Below are 20,419 nucleotides of genomic sequence, written 5' to 3'. Positions count from 1 at the left end.
CAGATTCCTGGTCCCTGCCAAGCAATGCGGTTCCTCCTGCCAGCCCCAAATACTGCAGGCCACAGTGGAGATGAAGGGAACAGCAGAAGGAACCGCTATGCTTGGTGGAGGATCAGAAATCTGACAACTCAAAGTGTATTGTTCGAAGAGGATTCTCTGAGTACCACAGCTCTTAAACCATGTTCACATTTGTGCCTTCCCTAAACAGCAAGCCGTGGTGGATTGCTTTCGAGTATCCTGAAGCAGCAATTCCAACCCCTGGATGTATTTTTTTATCTGAACAGTAATTTTCAAAATGGGTCTAATGCACCACAACCCCGAGCTACGTACTTGACTCACAGTTCTGATCAGCTTTCATTGACCTGAACAGGTGAGTATGCCAGGCCTGTGACTAACCAAATCAAGCTGTGTACAGTAGGCTTTAGGTGGGCAATTGGGGAGGGAACTAAAAACCGTGGCTCATTTGCCTGTTACTGTTCCCCAACCACCAGTGTGAAAGAGACCTAAGGCCGTTTCACATGGCTGTTTGTTGCGGCCTGCGGATTCCTGCAGCAATGTGGCAAGAATGACCGTGTTATGCAATCTTCAGCCCATTTAAAACAAATGGCGGGCCAACAGTGGCCGCTGATTGCATGTAATCGCACACAGAACGATTAGCTGTGGTTTGGGACACAGTCAGCTGATGTAAAGAAGGCTCATCATATATGTAGGGGTGTGCATAAAAATGCAGCTCAAGTGACTTTGTTAAGAAGCCCTCACAATAATTATGCAGGAATGATCAACGCCAAAGCAAGACATCTTCAGGTTAAAACCTCTCTGCCCTCTGAAGCCAACACCATCTTGGATAAACTCCACTTTGATGATAGCAGCTGCCCACCACTAATGTTTCTAGGAAATCAAATGTGCACTCGCATTGCAGAGTTCTGCTACAAGGGCCACTGTGATGTCACTCAACTGCAGAGAGGATTCTGGGCATTGCGAGGACACTGGGAAAGAAGCAGCACAGACTGCACTTGCGCTACCTGCACTCATTAGAAAGAAAATAAAGGAGAAATCCTCAATGTGAGGATATCTGTGAAGATCAGCAGAGTGGGTGGCAGAACAGGCAAGTTTAAGATTTAGTCATTACAGGTAGACTTTTCTCTCCCCCCCTCCAACTTTTTAAAATTTTAACTTTCACAAGTTCTTTCCTGTAAGAAATTTGCATTACAGGAGTTCCCATACTATGGAGGTGACTACAGGTTCTCAGCAGGAATTAGCCACATGAAAACCTGCTGAAAAACACAGCATTAACAGTACTAGTAATCAAGTGATCAGTATGCAACCTCAGCTTCCCCTTTTCAAATAGATCAACCAACCTACAGATTGTGAAAAACTGGTGAAAGTAAAGTCTTATCACACGTGTCCAGGCATTTCTCTTAGCCCCTGTTATATTTCCACATTAGTTTTCATTACATTTCCACAGAGGCCCTGCTTCCTGAACTAGTTACCACATCAGAAATTTCAGCCAGAAGTGGTGGAGGATTTAGTGCACACAGCCACAGTCCATCCACTCTTCTCCATACAGTATGAAGAATAGGCGCTCAGTGGGGTTTTCCCACCTTGTGCTCTGATTATTTGTCTGTGACAAAGGCCCTGTTCACACGGCGCTAAAATGCACATTTAAAGCGCAACACAAGCTCACGAAAATCTCACAACTAAAACTTGAGTTATTCACATTGCTCAATTTAATTAGGTCGCACTTGAGATGATCGTAGTCTGATCATGGCTACATCAGAACTTCTATGGTTAAGGGAGGGGGGGGGGGGGAAGCACACACACACAAACTTGAGCTGGATATCCTCAAGCAATCATTACTGATGTATGGTACCTACGATTCTGTAGAGATTAAAATGGACATGTACTCAAGTATAACCTATAGCCTTTCCTGGCGAAACTTCTGCTCGTTCAACCAAAGGATGAGGAGCCTTGGTTCACACAAACTACTGAAATTGGTTTGGCCATTAAGAACGCTGCTTAGGCTTTCACTCACATGACCAGAAGTGTTGGGAGCCAAGAGCAGCACAGTGGCTTAGTGGTTAGCACTTTTACCTTGCAGAACTAGAGTTCAAATCCTGCCCTGGACACACTACCTGAAAGAAGTCTGCCATGTTTCTCTGTGCATGTGTTGCTTTGCCCTGGGTCCTCTGGACAAGACATGCTGGTAGGCCAGTTAGTCTGTGTCTGTTAGGGACCTTAGCTGTTAAGTACTGTGAGGGCAGTGACTGATGTGAATGTACTGCATAGAACATGCTGTGTAAATTGTCAATACAAAAAAAAAAAAAAAAAAAAAAAAAAAATTTATATTTATATTTGTATATTTATATATATATATATATATATATATATATATATATATATATATATATATATATATATATATATATATATATATATATATATTCTTTTTTCCCCTCGGAGAATAGGTGCAGGAACTCCCCCCAACCCACCTTCCCTTGATTCCACCTCCTACCCCCCTACAAGTACCGCCCCTTTTAGAGGATACAGAACCAAGTATCATTATTTTGTGGTGCTAAATCATTTGTATGGAACATGTTAATGATAAAAAGAAAAGCAGTAAAACAGATCCCCTGCAGCCATCAACAATAGAATCCCAGCAATAGATCTCCACACAACAGACCCTCACACAAAATCAGATCCCCAACAGTGACAATAGATCCCCCAGCAGCCAATATCAATAGACTCTCCAGCACTCCCCACGTTATTACATACATTCAGTGCTTGGAACTGCGTTCCCGCTAGAAAGAAAAAAAAAAAAAAAAAAATATATATATATATATATATATATATATATATATATATATATATATATATATATATATATATATATATATATATATATATATATATATATATATATATATATATATATATATATATATACATACATACATACATACATACATATACACACACACACATTTTAAGTCCTTTGATTTCAATGTTTCCCCCACCCTGCCAGGCTAGAAGGCCTTTTAACAGCTATCGATTTTAAAGATTAAATTCATGTCAACATTCATGATCCGGTGATCTGAATAGGAGGAATGAAGGACAAAAGGAATACGCTGCCCTATGTCCTCTCACACAGGCATTTGGCTTTGCGATAGATTCCACTTGAAGTGCTCAAGTAGAGCACAACCTTAGTGGAAAGACAGGTAAGGGAGGGATGAGACTGTCACATGACCATACCTTAGAACAAGCCAGGCCACCTGAGCCTCCTCCAATGACAATCAGGTCATAATCATAAGAGACAGTATTGTTGTCCAACAGTTGTTGCAGGGTCCCATCTCGGTGAGCCTAAGAGTAAAATTTAAAACAGGGTTCATGTTAAAATACATAAGTAAAAACATGAATCTTATCGTTCTAGTACATTTGTATGACCTCATGCACACTGGACGTTTTCTAAACTCTCCTAGAAGCCTTTCCTGGCAGCGTTTTGGCAAGAAAAACACACACACAAACTGGGAATTACGATTTTCATTTTTTTGCTTAGAATAAAGATCACCAGTCTTGCAGCGTAACATCTTTCACATTATACAAAAAATATAAATTGTGCCAACTTTACTGCTTAGATTTTTTATTAAAGTGTATTTTTTCCCAAAAAAATTGCGTTCGAAAGACCGGTTTAGTCTTTAAGTGGTTAAAAAGCCCTCATTTACAGGCCGAAGTTCATTCCTTTGATCTAAAAGGACTAAGTGTTATGTTTCTCTTCATCTCCCTCTAATGCCTGGTACATTCAATGAGATCATCTTTTCCATGCTAATCTCAGATCGAACCAAATCTACTGAAACCAGCAGTGCCATAGACATTGCGGATCTCCAGCTACACCTCAGTACAAAAAAAAAAAAAAATTAAAAAACATACAAAAACAAACCACACACACAAATTCAAATTCCCACTGAAAAGCATTTCACTTCCTAGTGTGTGCCGGTGGCCTCCACAATTGCACTTCCGTTTTTTCTTTTTTTTAAAGGGTTAGGCTTGGGCAATTTCTAACATTCTCTGTAACAAAGCAAATCTTTTTTGATTTGTTTCACTTCATATATTTACCAGTGCTCAGACAGAAACTGCATACATTTTAGAAAACACACAAGAGGCCCAGACAGGTTGAAGCAGGCAGATTTAGGTCATATTAGAGCTGCACGATTCTGGCCAAAATGAGAATCACGATTTTTTTTGCTTAGAATAAAAAGATCACGATTCTCACGACGTAAAATCGTTCACATTATTAAAAAAAAAAAAAAAAGCTAACTTTACTGTTTTTTTTCTCTTAAATTCATTAAAGTTATGTATTTCAAAAAAATTGCAATTGAAAAACTGCGCAAATACAGTGTGAAACCAACAAACGTCAGAAAAAGGTTTAGTGTTTAAACTTTTCACTTACACATAAAGTCTATTCCATTGACATATTGTTACAATGTTTATACTTAAGTTCAACTGATAAAGAATGTTGTGATTCTTGGCAGACTGCCCGGTTTTTCTTCCTTTCTTTTGACAGCTGTGGCTTCAGAAGAGCAGAGAGAATTCTTTGCATAGACAGAATCGGGAAACACCAAGTCAAGATCGCGAGAACGATTCTTGACGATTAATCGTGCAGCCCTAGGTCATATGTTTTATCACTCATTCCTGGAAAATTACCTCAAGCGTTCTATCACATCCTCCGACATGGGTTTTATTTACAAAGACGTTGGGAACAGTTCTCTGGCCAGTCATTTCAAAAAGGACTTCTTGAATACGGTTACCATCATCTACAATGGAAACAAACGATGGTCATCTTGTGATGATCAGTAAAAAGTTTTAAAAAAAAGTAAGTATTTGATGTTCAATATTTTATAATGAAATTTCAAATGGAAAAAAAATAGAACAGAAGCCCAGTACTGTAGCCCACAAAGAAACAATCGTGTGGGCTCACTAGAATTACACGTAGTCAAAACATAACAAAAAAAACATACATTTTGCAAGGTTATTCCAGCAAAACAGACCTATAAAGAAAAGGGATATTTATTATAGCAAAAGTAAAAAAAAAAAAAAAAAAAAGGAAGAGCGAAAGAAAAAAAGAAGAATTAAATCAAAAAAAATCTGATTTAATTTAAATAAAAAAAAAAAAATTGATTTATATCCACCCCAGGAACAGAGCATATCCCTCTATAGCAGTGGTTCTCAACCTTCTAGTGCCGTGACCCTTTGATAAAATTTCCCAAGTTGTGGGAACCCCTAACAGTAAACTTATTTTCGTAGCGTGGGTTGTCAGCACCCAAGGCAAGACAAGTAATTTGCACCCCTAACCCACGGACATTTAGCGCTCCCTGAGTCCCTTCCACCTGTACAGTATTAAAACCCCTTATGGTACATTTTATTGATGTACCACCCTTTCTCTTTGTTCTCCTTTATTTCCCTTTTATCTCTCTCTATCCTAATTTCTTGCCCCCCCCCCTGTATTCTTCCCCCTCTTTTCCTCCCCCTTCCATGTATTCTCTATTTTTATTCCTTCTTTTATGCCTTGGGGGGTGGGGGAGTTGGGATGAGCGGCAGTGCTGGAGGGGAATTCTGATCAGGCAATTTAGGTGCTCTTGATCAAGGTCATCTGCTGATCTGAGAACTGTAGTAGGGACTTTTAATGGCAAATCTAATCACAGGTTGTGTTACTCACTGTGTCTCCGGCTTCACCGTGTCTCCAGCTCTGTGGTGTCTCGCAGCAGTGACACCTATGCCGAAATCAGGAGATAGGGGTCTCCTCCAGCCCCTCCCACTTCACATTCCTCACCAGTCAGCCGACCTCTAGTCTCTGCCCCCACCCATGCTGTGAACTGAATGAGCAACTGGGGAGAGGCTGAGTGGGTGGCCGCAAAAAGGCTAGGAGAGCGGTGCGAGCTTCAGGAGCAGCCCAGGATTTGGTGACCCCTGGCAAATTGTCATTTGACCCCAAGGTTGAGAACCACTGCTCTATAGTGTGTACTAGCTTCAATCAAAAGCACCAAATAGGATTTCTGTCTCCTCTTTCTTCCTATGCTATCTGCATTAGTCATTTCAACACTACAGAACCTCAGGAGAGACCCCCCGACACCCCTCCAAGAACACAGAAGGTGATGGACAGCCTCAGCTCCCTGTCAATCAAAACCATTGACGAGGGAGAGTCAATATCTGTGTCAGTGGACGCAGCAGTGGGGCTCAGGAATGAGCACACATAAGTGCCCCTATGGGAAGTGGGGGCCCTGGACAGAAGGAGCCAGGAGTGCCAGCAGAGGACATGAGAAGAGGAAGTTTGCGTCCACTCTGCAATTCTATTCCACAGAGCAGGAAAGCAGAACATGTTTGTTGTTTTGTTTTTTTACCTTTACAAAAATGGCTTTAAGATTACACTCAGCTCCTTGTTGTGTTCTATGCTGTGCAGTGTGACGTTGGATCCCTGCCGCAGGTAAACAGGTACAACTTATGTAGGAGGATTCATTTCATCTCCATCACATAAGGCCAGTCACTTCAATGAGTATATGCTAGGCTTTACAACTAACTTTAAGGTGGGGCCCACACTGCACATCACTAGATGGACGTCTGAAAATTTTATTTCAGCACATAACCTCTGCAGTCACCATTCCCTTTTATTCGGAGTTGGGTTATGCAAAAAAACAAGCATCACCAGTCCAAAACAAATGGGAATTGAATCTACTGCCCAGGCACACAGAAAAGAGACATTCTATTATATGACCCAATACTCACTTTAGGCCCCGTTGACCCGTTCACACCCGAGTGATTTTCCGCTTGAATCTCTAAAAACGCTCAACAAGCCAAACCCCCCCATTCATTTCAGTGTCCCCCGTTTACATCGGAGCATTCGGTCACCTGAAGCAAAACACCTGAAGCTCAAATAAGTACATGAGCTTCCTTTTGGCAGACTGCAAAGCGTTTTTGGCCCATAGACTTCAAAAGAAGAAAAAAAAAAAACACCGGATGAGCATTTTCTTGCCAAATAGCAGCTCTCCACCCCCAATTTCCTCTCTCTCTCCTCCACCTAGTGCTTTCTATTGGCTAAACAAAAATGCCTGAATCTGTTAGAACGCTTGTAATAAAATTTTAAAACAGCTTAGAAACACGCTCAAAAATCAATAAGCTCAGGTGAGAATGGAGCCTTATAGGCTAAAAACGTCAATATTAATGCAGGTGGGAATAAGGTCACCATTATGTAAACCGCTTTACATCAATGCGTGTAATGACACAGCAGAGCAGTATAATAATTCTGCATTTCTTGGAAACAGCTGAAGGCCGTACATTTACTACATGTAAAACATTAATAGTCATAACTAACTAGACAGGTAAGTTTGCAAAGAGGAAATCAACTCAGCATGATCTTACCACACTGATCCAACTCCAGGGCCAAATATTCTCTGTCCAGGGAGGAAAAGAGTTCTTTAACCTGAAAAACAAAAATAAATGTAAAGGGCAAGTTCACCTTTAGAACTTGCTCCAGCACCCCTCCCTTGACAGTGGGTGGGGGGATTCCTCTCTTAAAATAGTCACGCCTGTGCAGGGCTTTGACCGCACAGCACCATCATTCATTCGTAGAGCTCTGTAAATGAATGAACTAAGATCCCATCTGCCACCTCGGCAGACGGCTTGCAGTCCTCAATGGATTGTTGCGCTGATCGTTCACTGACATTTCCTTCAGCTTTCTAAGGCCCCTTGCACACAGGCGCCTCCGCTCAGCAGAGGGGGCAGAATCTCTCTGCTGATCCCTGTTAAGCAGGCGGATGACAGATATGTAGAGCAGACAGTCCCGCTCTCCTCTATGGGGCAATCAGACGTAAATGGACCACCTGTCCATTTCCATCCGATCGCCGGATGGAAAATAGGACCACCATTCGTCTGTTTTTGGCGGATAGGATCGGATGGCAGTGGACACGTGACCACTGACATCTGCCGCGCCATAGAGGACAATGCAGTGTTCGATCAGGCTCGCCTGAAAAACTGACAGGTGGACCTGATCGGACAGCCTGTGTGAAAGGCGCCTAACTGAAAGCCCATATGGGAGGTACAGGCAGAAAGCTGGAGGAAGACTCTGCAAGAGACTGACACTGAACCTGCAATCCACTGATCATTAGTACAATGCTTTGCAGGGTCCCATTAAAAAAACAAAAAAACACAAAAAAAAAAAACAACAAAAAAAACAAACAAAAAAAACAAACAAAAAAAACAAACAAAAAAAACAAACAAAAAAAACAAACAAAAAAAACAAACAAAAAAAACAAACAAAAAAAACAAACAAAAAAAGTACACTCCCCCATGCAAAAATGTGCATTTTTCAACCCTAAAAAAGGTAAACTTAGCCTTCCTTTAATGGGCTTTTTAATATTTTTCAGTGCAATCTCTATTAGTTTTCCCAGCTCCACCCAAATATAATGTATGTTTGCATGTACGCACAGGCAGTCCTATGTGTTTATTATATAATTAGGCTTTACTTTCTGTAAAACCTCTTATGCTGATAAGAGCTGTGTCAGAACAAGACACCGCAATACCCACAATGGACCTGCTAACTATAAACCAACCACGGCTTCCCTTAAGTCACAGCAGAGTTTGTTTTTAATGCATGGCAAGAAAGCTGGGTTCAATTTCCTTTTTAATCTGGATAGGGCAGTGATAATATTCCCATGAACAGTTTAAGCTGTTAATTAAGCTAGAATATTCCCCTTTTTCTCTGGGTGGTGAGCGGTGGGAAGGGAAAGGCATTGCAGATACTTCTTGGGTACCAGCTTTTCATGCATTTCTGGTACTTTTGTATATGTTGTTGCTGCTCATTGACCCTGTTCTATGTGAATGTAAAGCTGCTACCTAGTGTTTTGCTTTATTTTTTATATACCTACAAAACTGATATAAAAAACAATAACAGAAGGGGAAAAAAAAAAAAAAAAAAAAAAAAAAAACACACACACGTTTGATTAAAAAGCTAAATACCAAGCAAACCAAACTGTATTCCATTATGTATTCAAGAAAAATACCCCACTTCCAGACCCTTTGTTTACATGTAACAATCAGTATTTTTAACTAGAATATTTCTTAGAACCCCCGAACATTTTTCTTAAAGCAAAGGCCCTGGAGACTAAAATGGTTGTTGCAATTTTTTACGTCACACGGTATTTGTGCAGTGGTTTTTCAAATGCATTTTTTGGGGGGGGGGGGATATTTGAATATTAATACAAAAAAATACCAATTTTTTGTAAAATATAAAAAATATTATGCCAGGTAAATACATACCATACATGTCACGCTTTAAAATTGCGCAAGTCTGTGCAATAGCAACAAACGACGTAAAATTTGCTATCTGTAGGCAAAGTTTTAAAAGCCTTTACAGGTTACTACAAGAGATCTGGTGCTAGAATTACTGTCCATAATCTGACTTTCGCGGTAATACCTCACATGTGTGGGATGATCACTGTTTGCGTGCGGGACCGACACACGCATTCACCTTTGCGCACAAGCATGGGGGGAGGGGGCACTTTATTTTTATTTTTTTACACTGTTGCTTTGAATGTTTTTGTTTTTAAATCACTTTTTATGCAGTCACAAGGGATGTAAACATCCTTTGGTTGGTGTACACATGTCCCCTACAGCTGCTTACAATAGCAATCCAGTGGCTAGTTAGCTGAATACAGGAGTGTTCCAGGTTGGACCAACATACATACATACATGGCTGATGCCTCTGGAAGTGACCGAAATAGACATCACTACTGATCTCTACCAACTTCAGGGTCCCGTCTAGCTGCCCCTCTACTCCCTAAACACAGGAGGTCAAGTCCTTGGCACAGATGATCACTGTATGGGTTACATTCATAACAGCTGTGATTACCATTGTGATGCTATGATTGGCCCAGGTACCAAATGATAGCCAGGGGCCAATCACATCATCACAATACTTAACACAGCTGTTACAAATGAAACCCATTCCCAACCACTCAAAGCAGCCAGGTACCAGGAGCAGCAACCCACTGTGTCCAATGGACACAGCAGAGCTGGGCGACATACAGATATGTCCCCTGGCCTGTAGCAGCCACACGCTCGTAGTTAAAGTGATTGTAAAGGCTCGTGTGTTATTTTTATAGCAAAAAAAAAAAAAAAACAAACATGTTATTCTTACCTGCTCTGTGTAATGGATTTACACAGAGCAGCCCTGATATTCCTCTTCTGTGCTCCTGGCCTCTACCACCTGTTGGAGTGCCCAAGCAGTCTGCTATGGGGGCACCCGAGCCGCAGCTCTGCGTCTCCAATTCAGACACGGAGAGGTGGTTCGGTCCCGCCCCCTCTTTCTCTCCTGAATGGCTAACTGACTAACAGCAGCATAAGCCAATGGTGCCGATGCGGTGTCTCAGCCAATCAGGAGGGAGAGGCCCGGACAGCCAAGACACTAGTGCACATCGCTGGACAGAGATGGAGCTCAGGTAAGTATTAGAGGGGCTGCTGCACACAGAAGGCTTTATCTTAATGCATAGAATGCCTTAAGATAAAAAAAAAAAAAAAAAAAAAAAAAAAAAAAACCTTCTGACCTTACAACCCCTTTAAAACTACTATGAGTGGGCGGCAAGTGGTTAATTATCAGAGGGCAAATGCTAAATAACCTTTACTTTACCCCAAGTAGGGTGAAATTCCTCTAATCGCTAAAATGTGTGTAAATAAAACGTCTTGTACGCGTTTCTCCCTCACTGGCTGGATACGCGAGATGTCACTCTCCGGCTGCCAAAAGTGCTGCAAAATCTAAAATCCCACCTGTCAAACTCAGCAAGCTTTTATGTACACACCCCCTCCCCCCCACACCATGTTGGCCTTTCGGTGGGTGGTAAAAATGTGGCCAAATAGCTAGTTTTTTTACTGTCTTTGTGAAGGAGGCCTTCATTCTAACACCATTACCCCACCACCAAAAGAATGTTCACCGTATCCCAAAAAAAAGCATATAAAATTCATCTATGTACATTGCTGCTGCATGGAGCGATAATCAGTCAGATCAGCAGTGGACGGTGACCTGGACAGGAAGGGCCTGGTGCTGAAATGGTTAAAGGGGGACTCCAATCTAGACAAAAACTCTGCTAACCAGCCAAGTGGTTAGACGTTAAATATTTCCTTAGAGGAACACAAGCCGCCATTATTGATTTCCTTTAAAAACAGGAATTGCCCGGCTGCCATCCTCCTACATACAGCACAGGCGTGATTCCAAAGGGACAGGACGGTGTTTACACCGCACAGATTATACAGAGCCGCCAATACACGGCTCACAGGATATAATCCCATCCTATTGTAGTAGATGGACTCTCCCATCACACCAGACTATGATTCTGGTACTCAGCAATCCATCCCATAACAATCCTAATGACGTCATCAATACACAGAGCAACGTGCGGCATCCAACCGTAACACACACCTTCAGACCATCCTCAACTCCACCATTCTTGGGATCTGTATTCCCTCAGATGCTTAGGGTCTCTGAGATGAGCAGTCGGGGGCCCGGGAGCCCCTAAGCACACCACAGCAGCTAAGGGAACGGGAGCCTCTCAGGTTGGCACCAGTAGTCTCAGGAATGGAGCATGCTGGGATTTGTAGTCGCTTAGAACCTGAATGCTGGGACCAATAGCCCCAAAAGAGAAAAAGCATGCTGGGGTATGCAGAGACTGCTGGGACCAGTAGTTCCTCAGTAGAGATGATCATGCTGGGTTGTATGCAGTCCCCTCAGCATCTTAACCACTTGCTGACTGCAAAATATAAATATATATATATATATATATATATATATATATATATATATATATTTGCGGATTTGCAAGTGGATTACTGGGATTATGGCAGTGCGGCCAGCTGCTCCCATAGGCGATCAAAGAGTAGATTACTCTTTGCTCAACTCTATGATCTTGGAGGACTGGAGCAACGTCATGTTGTCACTTGAAATCCAGGCTGGAAGTAAATACATTCTTTTTATCTTTTGCTTTTAAAAAGGTAAAAAGGAGATTTGGGGGTCCTTTTGGCCCCAGATCCATAAAGAGGACCTGTCATCCTTATTTCTATTACAAGTGATGATTACATTTCTTGTAACAGGAATAAAACATTTTCAGAAAAGACTCTCTGCGGCTGCGTATTTGCATGCAATAGCGCCGATAGAGCTCTGCAGGTCGCGCACGCATACGTAAACTGTGATCACACCACACATGTGAGGTATCGCCACAAACGGAATGAGAGCAATAATTCTAGCTCTAGATGTCCTCGAACTCTAAACAGGTAACCTGTAAATGTGTTTAAAACATCACCTATGGAGATTTTTATATACCGTAGTTCATCGCCATTCTACAAGCATGCACAATTTTAAAGCGTGACATGTTAGGTGTCTACTTACTCGGCGTAACATCATCTTTCACTTTACACAAAAAGAACTGGGGTAAATATTGTGTTTGTTCATTAACCACTTAAAGATCGCCCACCGCATATTTACTGAGGCAAGTATTGCACGAAACATACCAGTACCTCCTTTCGTGTAATAGATACTGTGGGCGTGCCCGCAGCACGGAGGTGGAGCCAATCAGCACGTCTGGCGGACCCGATGTCCGCCGCCCACCCGTGAACGCTCCACAAGAGAGGCAAAACGGGGATCTGCCTATGTAAACAAGGCAGATCCCCGTTCTGACAGGGAAGTACAGAGATCTTCTGTTGCTTGTAAGCAGGAACTTGGATATCTGTTCTTCCTTTCAGTCCATCCCCCACACAGTTAAAAAACACTCACCGGGAACACATTTAACCTTTTGATCACCCCCCCCCCCCCACGTTAACCCCATTCCCTGTCAGTGTCATTTATACAGTGACAGTGCTTTGTTTTTTTTTTAAGCATTGACCACTGTATTGGTGATACTGGTCCCCAAAAAGTGTCACTTAGTGTCAGATTTGTCCGCCGCAATGTCACAGTCCCGCTAAAAAAAAAAAAAAAAAATCCATAAGTCTAGCCCCTATTTTGTAGACACTATAACTTTTGCGCAAACCAATCAATATACGCCTATTGGGATTTTTTTTTACCAAAAATATGTAGCAGAATACAGAATGGCCTAAATTGATGAAGAAATTGGATTTTTTTTTTTATTGGATATGTATTATAGCAGAAGGTAAAAAAAAAAGTCTCCCCCCAAAATTGTCGCTCTTTTTTTGTTTATAGTGCAAAAAAAAAAAAAAAAAAAAAAAAAACGAAATAAAAAATAAACTGAATTTTATTTGGGTACAACGTCGCACCGCGCAATTGTCAGTTAAAGAGGAGGTTAACCCCCCCCCCCCCTCAAAAAAAAAAAAAAAAAAGTCAGCAGCTACAAATACTGTAGCTACTGACTTTTACTATTAGGACACTAGGCCGCCGCCATTCCTGGTAAGGGAACCCAACAGTGAAGCCTTGTGGCGAAGCGCCTTCTAATTGGTCCGGCGGTGGAGGAAGGAGCCGTGGCCCGGTCTCCCAGACATTGGGAACGGTACCTGTCAAAAACAGGTACCCTCCCCCCCGAAAGGTTCCAAACGTGGCACTAGGGGACACAGATTAGTGGAAGTTCCACTTTTGAGTGTAATGCAGTGCTGTATCGCAAAAAAAAATGGCCTGGTCATTAAGAGGGGGGTAAAAACCTTCTGGGGCTGAAGAGGTTATTTATTTTTTAAGCCCTGGTTCATATTGGTGCGATTTGACATTGCAACTCGGCAGCAATGGCACCGTCCTAATCGGTGCATCCAACTATTTGTGGCGCCGCACCGATTTCAAATATAGCTTCTGTACTACTTTTTGCGATTTCGGGGTGCGATCTCCATTGAAATCTGTGCAGAAAACCGCACAGATGTCTCCGAGATCGGGACTGACACGCGGGTGTGAAATGGGGCGGGTTCAGCTGAACTCACACAGCTTCATATCCCACAGCTCAGTGTGAACCCGGGCTCAATTGCGTTTGCAAAACCCCTGTGCAAATACCATGTGACATAAAAAAATTGCAACAACCGCTATTTAAATCTCTAGGGTGTCAAAAAAAAAAAAAAAAAAAAATCAATGTTTTGGGGGCTATAAGTTATTTTCTAGCAAAACGTACCAATTTAAACTTGTAAACAAGAAGTGCCAGAAAAATCCTGGTCTTCAAGGGGTTAAAGTAAAACCAAGGGCTGGAGTGGAGAGGGATTAGAACCTCTGTCAGTCTTTATTGCTGTGTCCCCGGTAAGGAGATTCCCCAAAGCTATTTGTCCCATTTACTGATATCAGAGAATGAAAGGGGAAAACTAATACATAAGATGGGTTGTCACCACAACAGGAATAGAGGAGGAATCTTCCAGTGGAGACACACTCTCCCTCCGTGGTGGGATTCTCTCTCTCCCTCCGTGGTGGGATTCTCTCTCTCCCTCCGTGGTGGGATTCTCTCTCTCCCTCCGTGGTGGGATTCTCTCTCTCTCCCTATGGTGGGATTCTCTCTCTCTCCCTATGGTGGGATTCTCTCTATGGTGGGGATCTCTCTCTCTATGGTGGGATTCTCTCTCTCTATGGTGGGATTCTCTCTCTCTATGGTGGGATTCTCTCTCTCTATGGTGGGATTCTCTCTCTCTATGGTGGGATTCTCTCTCTCTATGGTGGGATTCTCTCTCTCTCTCTATGGTGGGATTCTCTCTCTCTCTCTATGGTGGGATTCTCTCTCTCTCTCTCTCTGGTGGGACTCTCTCTCTCTCTCTCTCTCTCTGGTGGGATTCTCTCTCTCTCTCTCTCTCTGGTGGGATTCTCTCTCTCTCTCTCTGGTGGGATTCTCTCTCTCTCTCTGGTGGGATTCTCTCTCTCTCTCGTGGGATTCTCTCTCTCTCTCGTGGGATTCTCTCTCTCTCTCTGGTGGGATTCTCTCTCTCTCTCTGGTGGGATTCTTTCTCTCTCTCTATGGTGGGATTCTTTCTCTCTCTCTATGGTGGGATTCTTTCTCTCTCTCTATGGTGATATTCTCTCTCTCTCTGGTGGGATTCTCTCTCTGGTGGGATTCTCTCTCTCTCTCTGGTGGGATTCTCTCTCTCTCTCTATGGTGGGATTCTCTCTCTCTATGGTGGGATTCTCTCTCTCTATGGTGGGATTCTCTCCCTCTATGGTGGGATTCTCTCCCTCTATGGTGGGATTCTCTCTCTCCCTCTATGGTGGGATTCTCTCTCTCCCTCGTGGGATTCTCTCTCTCCCTCGTGGGATTCTCTCTCTCCCTCGTGGGATTCTCTCTCTCCCTCGTGGGATTCTCTCTCTCCCTCTATGGTGGGATTCTCTCTCCCCCTCTATGGTGGGATTCTCTCTCCCCCTCTATGGTGGGATTCTCTCTCCCCCTCTATGGTGGGATTCTCTCTCCCCCTCTATGGTGGGATTCTCTCTCTCTCTATGGTGGGATTCTCTCTCTCTCTGGTGGGATTCTCTCTATGGTGGGATTCTCTCTCTCTATGGTGGGATTCTCTCTCTCCCCTCTATGGTGGGATTCTCTCTCTCTCCTCTATGGTGGGATTCTCTCTCTCTCCTCTATGGTGGGATTCTCTCTCTCTCCCTCCATGGTGGGATTCTCTCTCTCTCTCTCCCTCCATGGTGGGATTCTCTCTCTCTCCCTATGGTGGGATTCTCTCTCTCTCCCTATGGTGGGATTCTCTCTCTCTCCCTATGGTGGGATTCTCTCTCTCTCCCTATGGTGGGATTCTCTCTCTCTCTATGGTGGGATTCTCTCTCTCTCTATGGTGGGATTCTCTCTCTCTCTATGGTGGGATTCTCTCTATGGTGGGATTCTCTCTCTCTCTATGGTGGGATTCTCTCTCTCTCTATGGTGGGATTCTCTCTCTCTCTATGGTGGGATTCTCTCTCTCTCTATGGTGGGATTCTCTCTCTCTATGGTGGGATTCTCTCTCTCTATGGTGGGATTCTCTCTCTCTATGGTGGGATTCTCTCTCTCCCCTCTATGGTGGGATTCTCTCTCTCCCTCCATGGTGGGATTCTCTCTCTCTATGGTGGGATTCTCTCTCTCTATGGTGGGATTCTCTCTCTCTATGGTGGGATTCTCTCTCTCTATGGTGGGATTCTCTCTCTCTATGGTGGGATTCTCTCTCTCTATGGTGGGATTCTCTCTCTCTATGGTGGGATTCTCTCTCTCTATGGTGGGATTCTCTCTATGGTGGGATTCTCTCTATGGTGGGATTCTCTCTATGGTGGGATTCTCTCTCTCTATGGTGGGATTCTCTCTCTCTCTATGGTGGGATTCTCTCTCTCTATGGTGTTTTCAGTACAGATCAGGAAGTTAAATCTCCCCAATGGGGTCACAGCTGACAGCGACCCTGACAGAGGTTCTAACCTGAAATGGAAGAAGAAGAAGTGTTGTGTGAAGGTCAGGATCTGAGGCCCGTTCCTGTCACGGAGTACGCTGGGCCTTGTAGTCCCTCAGCACAGGCCGCGGGTACACAGGACACACACAGAGGCCCTCACCTTGGTGCAGTACGGACAGAAGCTCTTACTGAACACCATCACCGGGTTCTGGTCCACCATCTCCTGCACCCGGCTCCGGAGCCCATCGTTGCCGGTTGGCGGCATGGCGGCGTCTGTGGATGTGTGCGCCTCGGCGGACTGAGCGGCGCTCTCTTTCCCGCCAGCCACGCCCACTCCTCCTCCTCCTCAGCCGTGACGTCACCTCCCCGCGAGACACGCCCCCCCGCACAGTGCTTAGTTAGGATGATGAGGCAGAAAGACAGTCACGTGACTCGGGAGGAGTCGGGATAAAGCTGACATGTATCCATGGTAACAGCCGAATTCACACGTGGTTTTATGACACTGGACCATCAATTACATATGTTCATGGCAACTGTCATTCACCACATGTGTCCATGGCAACTGTCATTCACCACATGTGTCCATGGCAACTGTCATTCACCACATGTGTCCATGGAAACTGTGATTCACCACATGTGTCCATGGCAACTGTGTATCATTCATCTGTCCACGGCAACTGTCACTCACCACATGTGTCCATGGGAACTGTGATTCAGTCACCTGTCAAAGGCAACTGTCATTCATCAGAAGTGTCCATGGTAACTGTCATTCACATGTGTCCATGGCAACTGTGTATCAATCATCTGTCCATGGCAACTATCATTCACTGCATGTGTCATTGTCGGCGTTTGATGTTGGTGTCTCGCAGTTCCCAGGTCTCATCTCTCCAACACCCTGAAATTTGTTGCCAAGTTGATGAATAAAATGAGATGGAAATGTAGGACTTATTCTGCTAATTACCTCCCAGGGTCACAAATTGATCATTTCGGTGTGTCTTATGGCCCGTACACACGATCTGAAAATCAGATGACAGATTGTCCATTTTTTTTTGCACGCTATTCGCATATCGAAAATGGAGAGGTAATTAAAGTTACGAAAAACTCTCCTACGACAGAATAAAAAATCAGAAATGATGTCATGTATTGTAGTGTGTTTGTATTGTATTTTCGGAGGACAACTGTACTGACTAAACAAAAATCGTACGATCTGGTATCATACGATAAAAATTTTTGTCCAATCGGATAATATCGGATGAACTGTGATGATTGGCTCCCGAAAGCTCTGTAAGATCCGATTATTGTACGATCGCTTCAAAAGCGGTATTTTTTGCATGATTTTTGGATCGCGTGTACGGACCATTGGAGACAGATAAATTAAATTACAATATTACAAAGATTCCAATAACATAACATGTTCATAAAACAAGTCTAAATATTTTATTAACAGGGAAGTCTTTCTGTGTTTCTTTGGAGATTTTAATATCTAAAAAAGGGTTTATCTCTCGGGGGATAAAACTGTTTGCAGAGACGATACTGAGCGTTGTAACCAACTGACCGGCGGGGTATGATCTACATTGCAGAATTCCGGACTCGGTGTGGCCCGGATCCATACCTCCCAACTTTCTGAGATGGGAACGAGGGACACCTATTAGCAAAAGCATGTAGGCATAGGACACACCCCCTGCCACGCCCCCTTAAAGGAGAATTGTACAAAGAAATTATTGGTTAAACCCACTAAGTGCTTTTTTTTATATCACTACTATTCCTTTATATTGGTTTTCGAAATTACAAATGCAGCAATTTAGACATTGGATGAAAGGTTTAGCACTGGGAAACACTTTTTTGATAGATAAAAAGTGCATTTTATATACAACTATATAGATCAGAGCAAAATGAGGGACAAATGAGGAGGAAAGAGGGACAGAGGGACATTGCTCCAAATCAGGGACAGTTGGGAGGTATGCGCCGTGTGGCTCTTTTTGAATGGACCGTCCTGCTAGTTTCCAGTCTGTGATTTGTCCTTATCATGTATTTGAGGTTGTTATTTTGTACATGATTTCTGGGGGGGGGCTCTGTACTTTATAAATTCTATCTGTTGTTTCTATTTGGTTGCGGATTGCTGGATTCTTCTTTACTAAATAAAGAATTTGCAAAAAAAAAACTATTTGCAGATATTAGTATCAACAAGCAAAGCTTTATATTATTTTCTTAAAGATGAACTGCAGTCTGCTTACATAATGTGTAATAAAAACATCTTTGCCATTCTGAAGCTTCCCTCCAACCACTTTGCATATTATTTTATATATACTGTGATTCTGTACTTTGCCAAATATGCTGCTAGAAATCTCCCTCCACTGAGTCTGGCTGCAGCCATTTTAACTGTGGGCAGTTGAAGCTGCTGCCTGTTCACTTCCTGGATTTAAACAGACACACAGAGGCACACCTCCAGCTCTACAGCCCTGCAACTCTCATTGGTCCTCTTATGATTCCTCCCTTCTCCTGGCAAAGGAGAGCGAGAGCTGTGCATGATGTCATAAGCCTAGGCTAATGACCAGACAAGAAATAGGAAGTGGGCCGTATAAGGTATTTACCGGCAGAAAAAAAAATGTTTTACTATCCAAAGTTAAAACAACAACAACAAGGGCAGAAGATTTAATAGATGGAAAGATGAAAAAATGACTGAAGTTCCACTTTAATGATTTTAAAACATTGGCTTCTGCTTTCCTGGGGGAGCTCAGTAATAAGTAATACGCACCTAGAGTGTCTTGAAGAGCTTCCTGCCCACAGAAATATGTTGATATTTATTATTTTCTGGATGCATCATAGCTGCCAATCGCTTAAAGTGTCTGTAAACCCTTACACACCACTTTTACCTACAGGTAAGCCTATAATAAGGCTTACCTGTAGGTACCGTGAATATCTCCTAAACTTGCATTGTTTAATAGACATTTACTGTATCAGCATGTGCCGTTTCCTCAGCTGCTGTGCTGTTATTGGTGGATCCCACGTGCACGCGCGGGATTGACGTAATCGCGGCTCTGGCCAATCACAGCGCCGCAGCCCGTGATACCTGGAAATAACAATGGTGTGCTGGGACCGCTGCAGGGGGTTTCGACCTAAGGTAAGTATTTCATAGAGCTAGTATGCTATGCTTTAATTAGAATGATACTTAATACTTTAATTAGAATGATACATCCTCCACGTGAATTCAAGATTTGTGATCCTATTTTGCTTGCTGTAGACTAGAGCAAGCTAAGTCCTCCAGCAGGATACATTTCTAAATGAATGGTGCCCTCTGGTGGATAAATACCAATATACACCCTTTAATGTTTGTTTGTAGTATCAGGTTAAGAACATCACCCTACCTGACCCCCCTCCCCCCACCCAAAAAAAATAAAAAATAATAATAATCCTTAACAATTGTCACAGTCTCAAAAAAAAAAAAAAAGAAAATGTCATGTGTTTCATCCGCTCTCCTCTGATCCTCCTCTTGTTCCATAGTCCCAAATCCATCTGCTGATAGACCAGGGCCTTGGGGGCACTCTCCACATGCTCAGTTTGGTGTGTATTGCTAGAGAGTTTTTTTTTTTTCCTGGGAGAGTGCATGTGATCAGTACAGGGCCAATCAGCACTGTCCAGACAGAAGGTGAAGAGACCAGACACTGATCGAAGTCACAAGACTGCTATATACTGCTCGTGAGAAAAGGTATTTAGCAGTTTATATTTACTAAAACAATTGCATTTCCGTGCTTTGTGTACTGTGGGAGACCAGATATAGTGAGTGCAGGTGTCAGTGTAGGTGTTGGTGTCAGTGTAAGTTTTGGTGTAGGTGTCAGAATAGGTGTCAGTGTAGCCGTTAGTGTCAGTGTAGGTGTCGGTGTGGGTGTCAGTGTAGGTGTCGGTGTCAGTGTAGGTGTCGGTGTGGGTGTCGGTATAAGTGTCAGTGTAGGTGTCAGTGTCGGTGTGGGTGTAGGTGTCAGTGGAGGTGTCAGTGTAGGTGTCGGTGTAGGTGTCAGTGTAGGTATAAGTATCGGTGTAGGTGTCGGTGTGGGTGTCGGTGTCA

At 43.1% G+C, this 20,419-nt stretch overlaps 1 protein-coding gene across 1 annotated transcript in view; it reads right to left on the bottom strand.

Annotated features, from left to right (window-relative positions):
- TXNRD3 (thioredoxin reductase 3) overlaps positions 1-16,724 on the bottom strand; it is a 53,395-nt gene extending 36,671 nt beyond the window's left edge. Inside the window, exons 1-4 of the mRNA XM_073591933.1 lie at positions 16,517-16,724; positions 7,408-7,468; positions 4,699-4,808; positions 3,250-3,357 (exon numbers count right to left, since the gene is read on the bottom strand). Coding sequence (XP_073448034.1) covers positions 3,250-3,357; positions 4,699-4,808; positions 7,408-7,468; positions 16,517-16,621 — 384 coding nt within the window. The 5' untranslated portion in view covers positions 16,622-16,724. The remainder of the gene's footprint in view (positions 1-3,249; positions 3,358-4,698; positions 4,809-7,407; positions 7,469-16,516) is intronic.
- Between the last annotated feature and the right edge of the window lie 3,695 nt (positions 16,725-20,419).

Source organism: Aquarana catesbeiana, linkage group LG07, assembly GCF_042186555.1.
Source record: "Aquarana catesbeiana isolate 2022-GZ linkage group LG07, ASM4218655v1, whole genome shotgun sequence".
Classification (NCBI taxonomy): Eukaryota; Metazoa; Chordata; class Amphibia; order Anura; family Ranidae; genus Aquarana; species Aquarana catesbeiana.
This window is presented reverse-complemented; position numbering and strand designations above follow the sequence as displayed.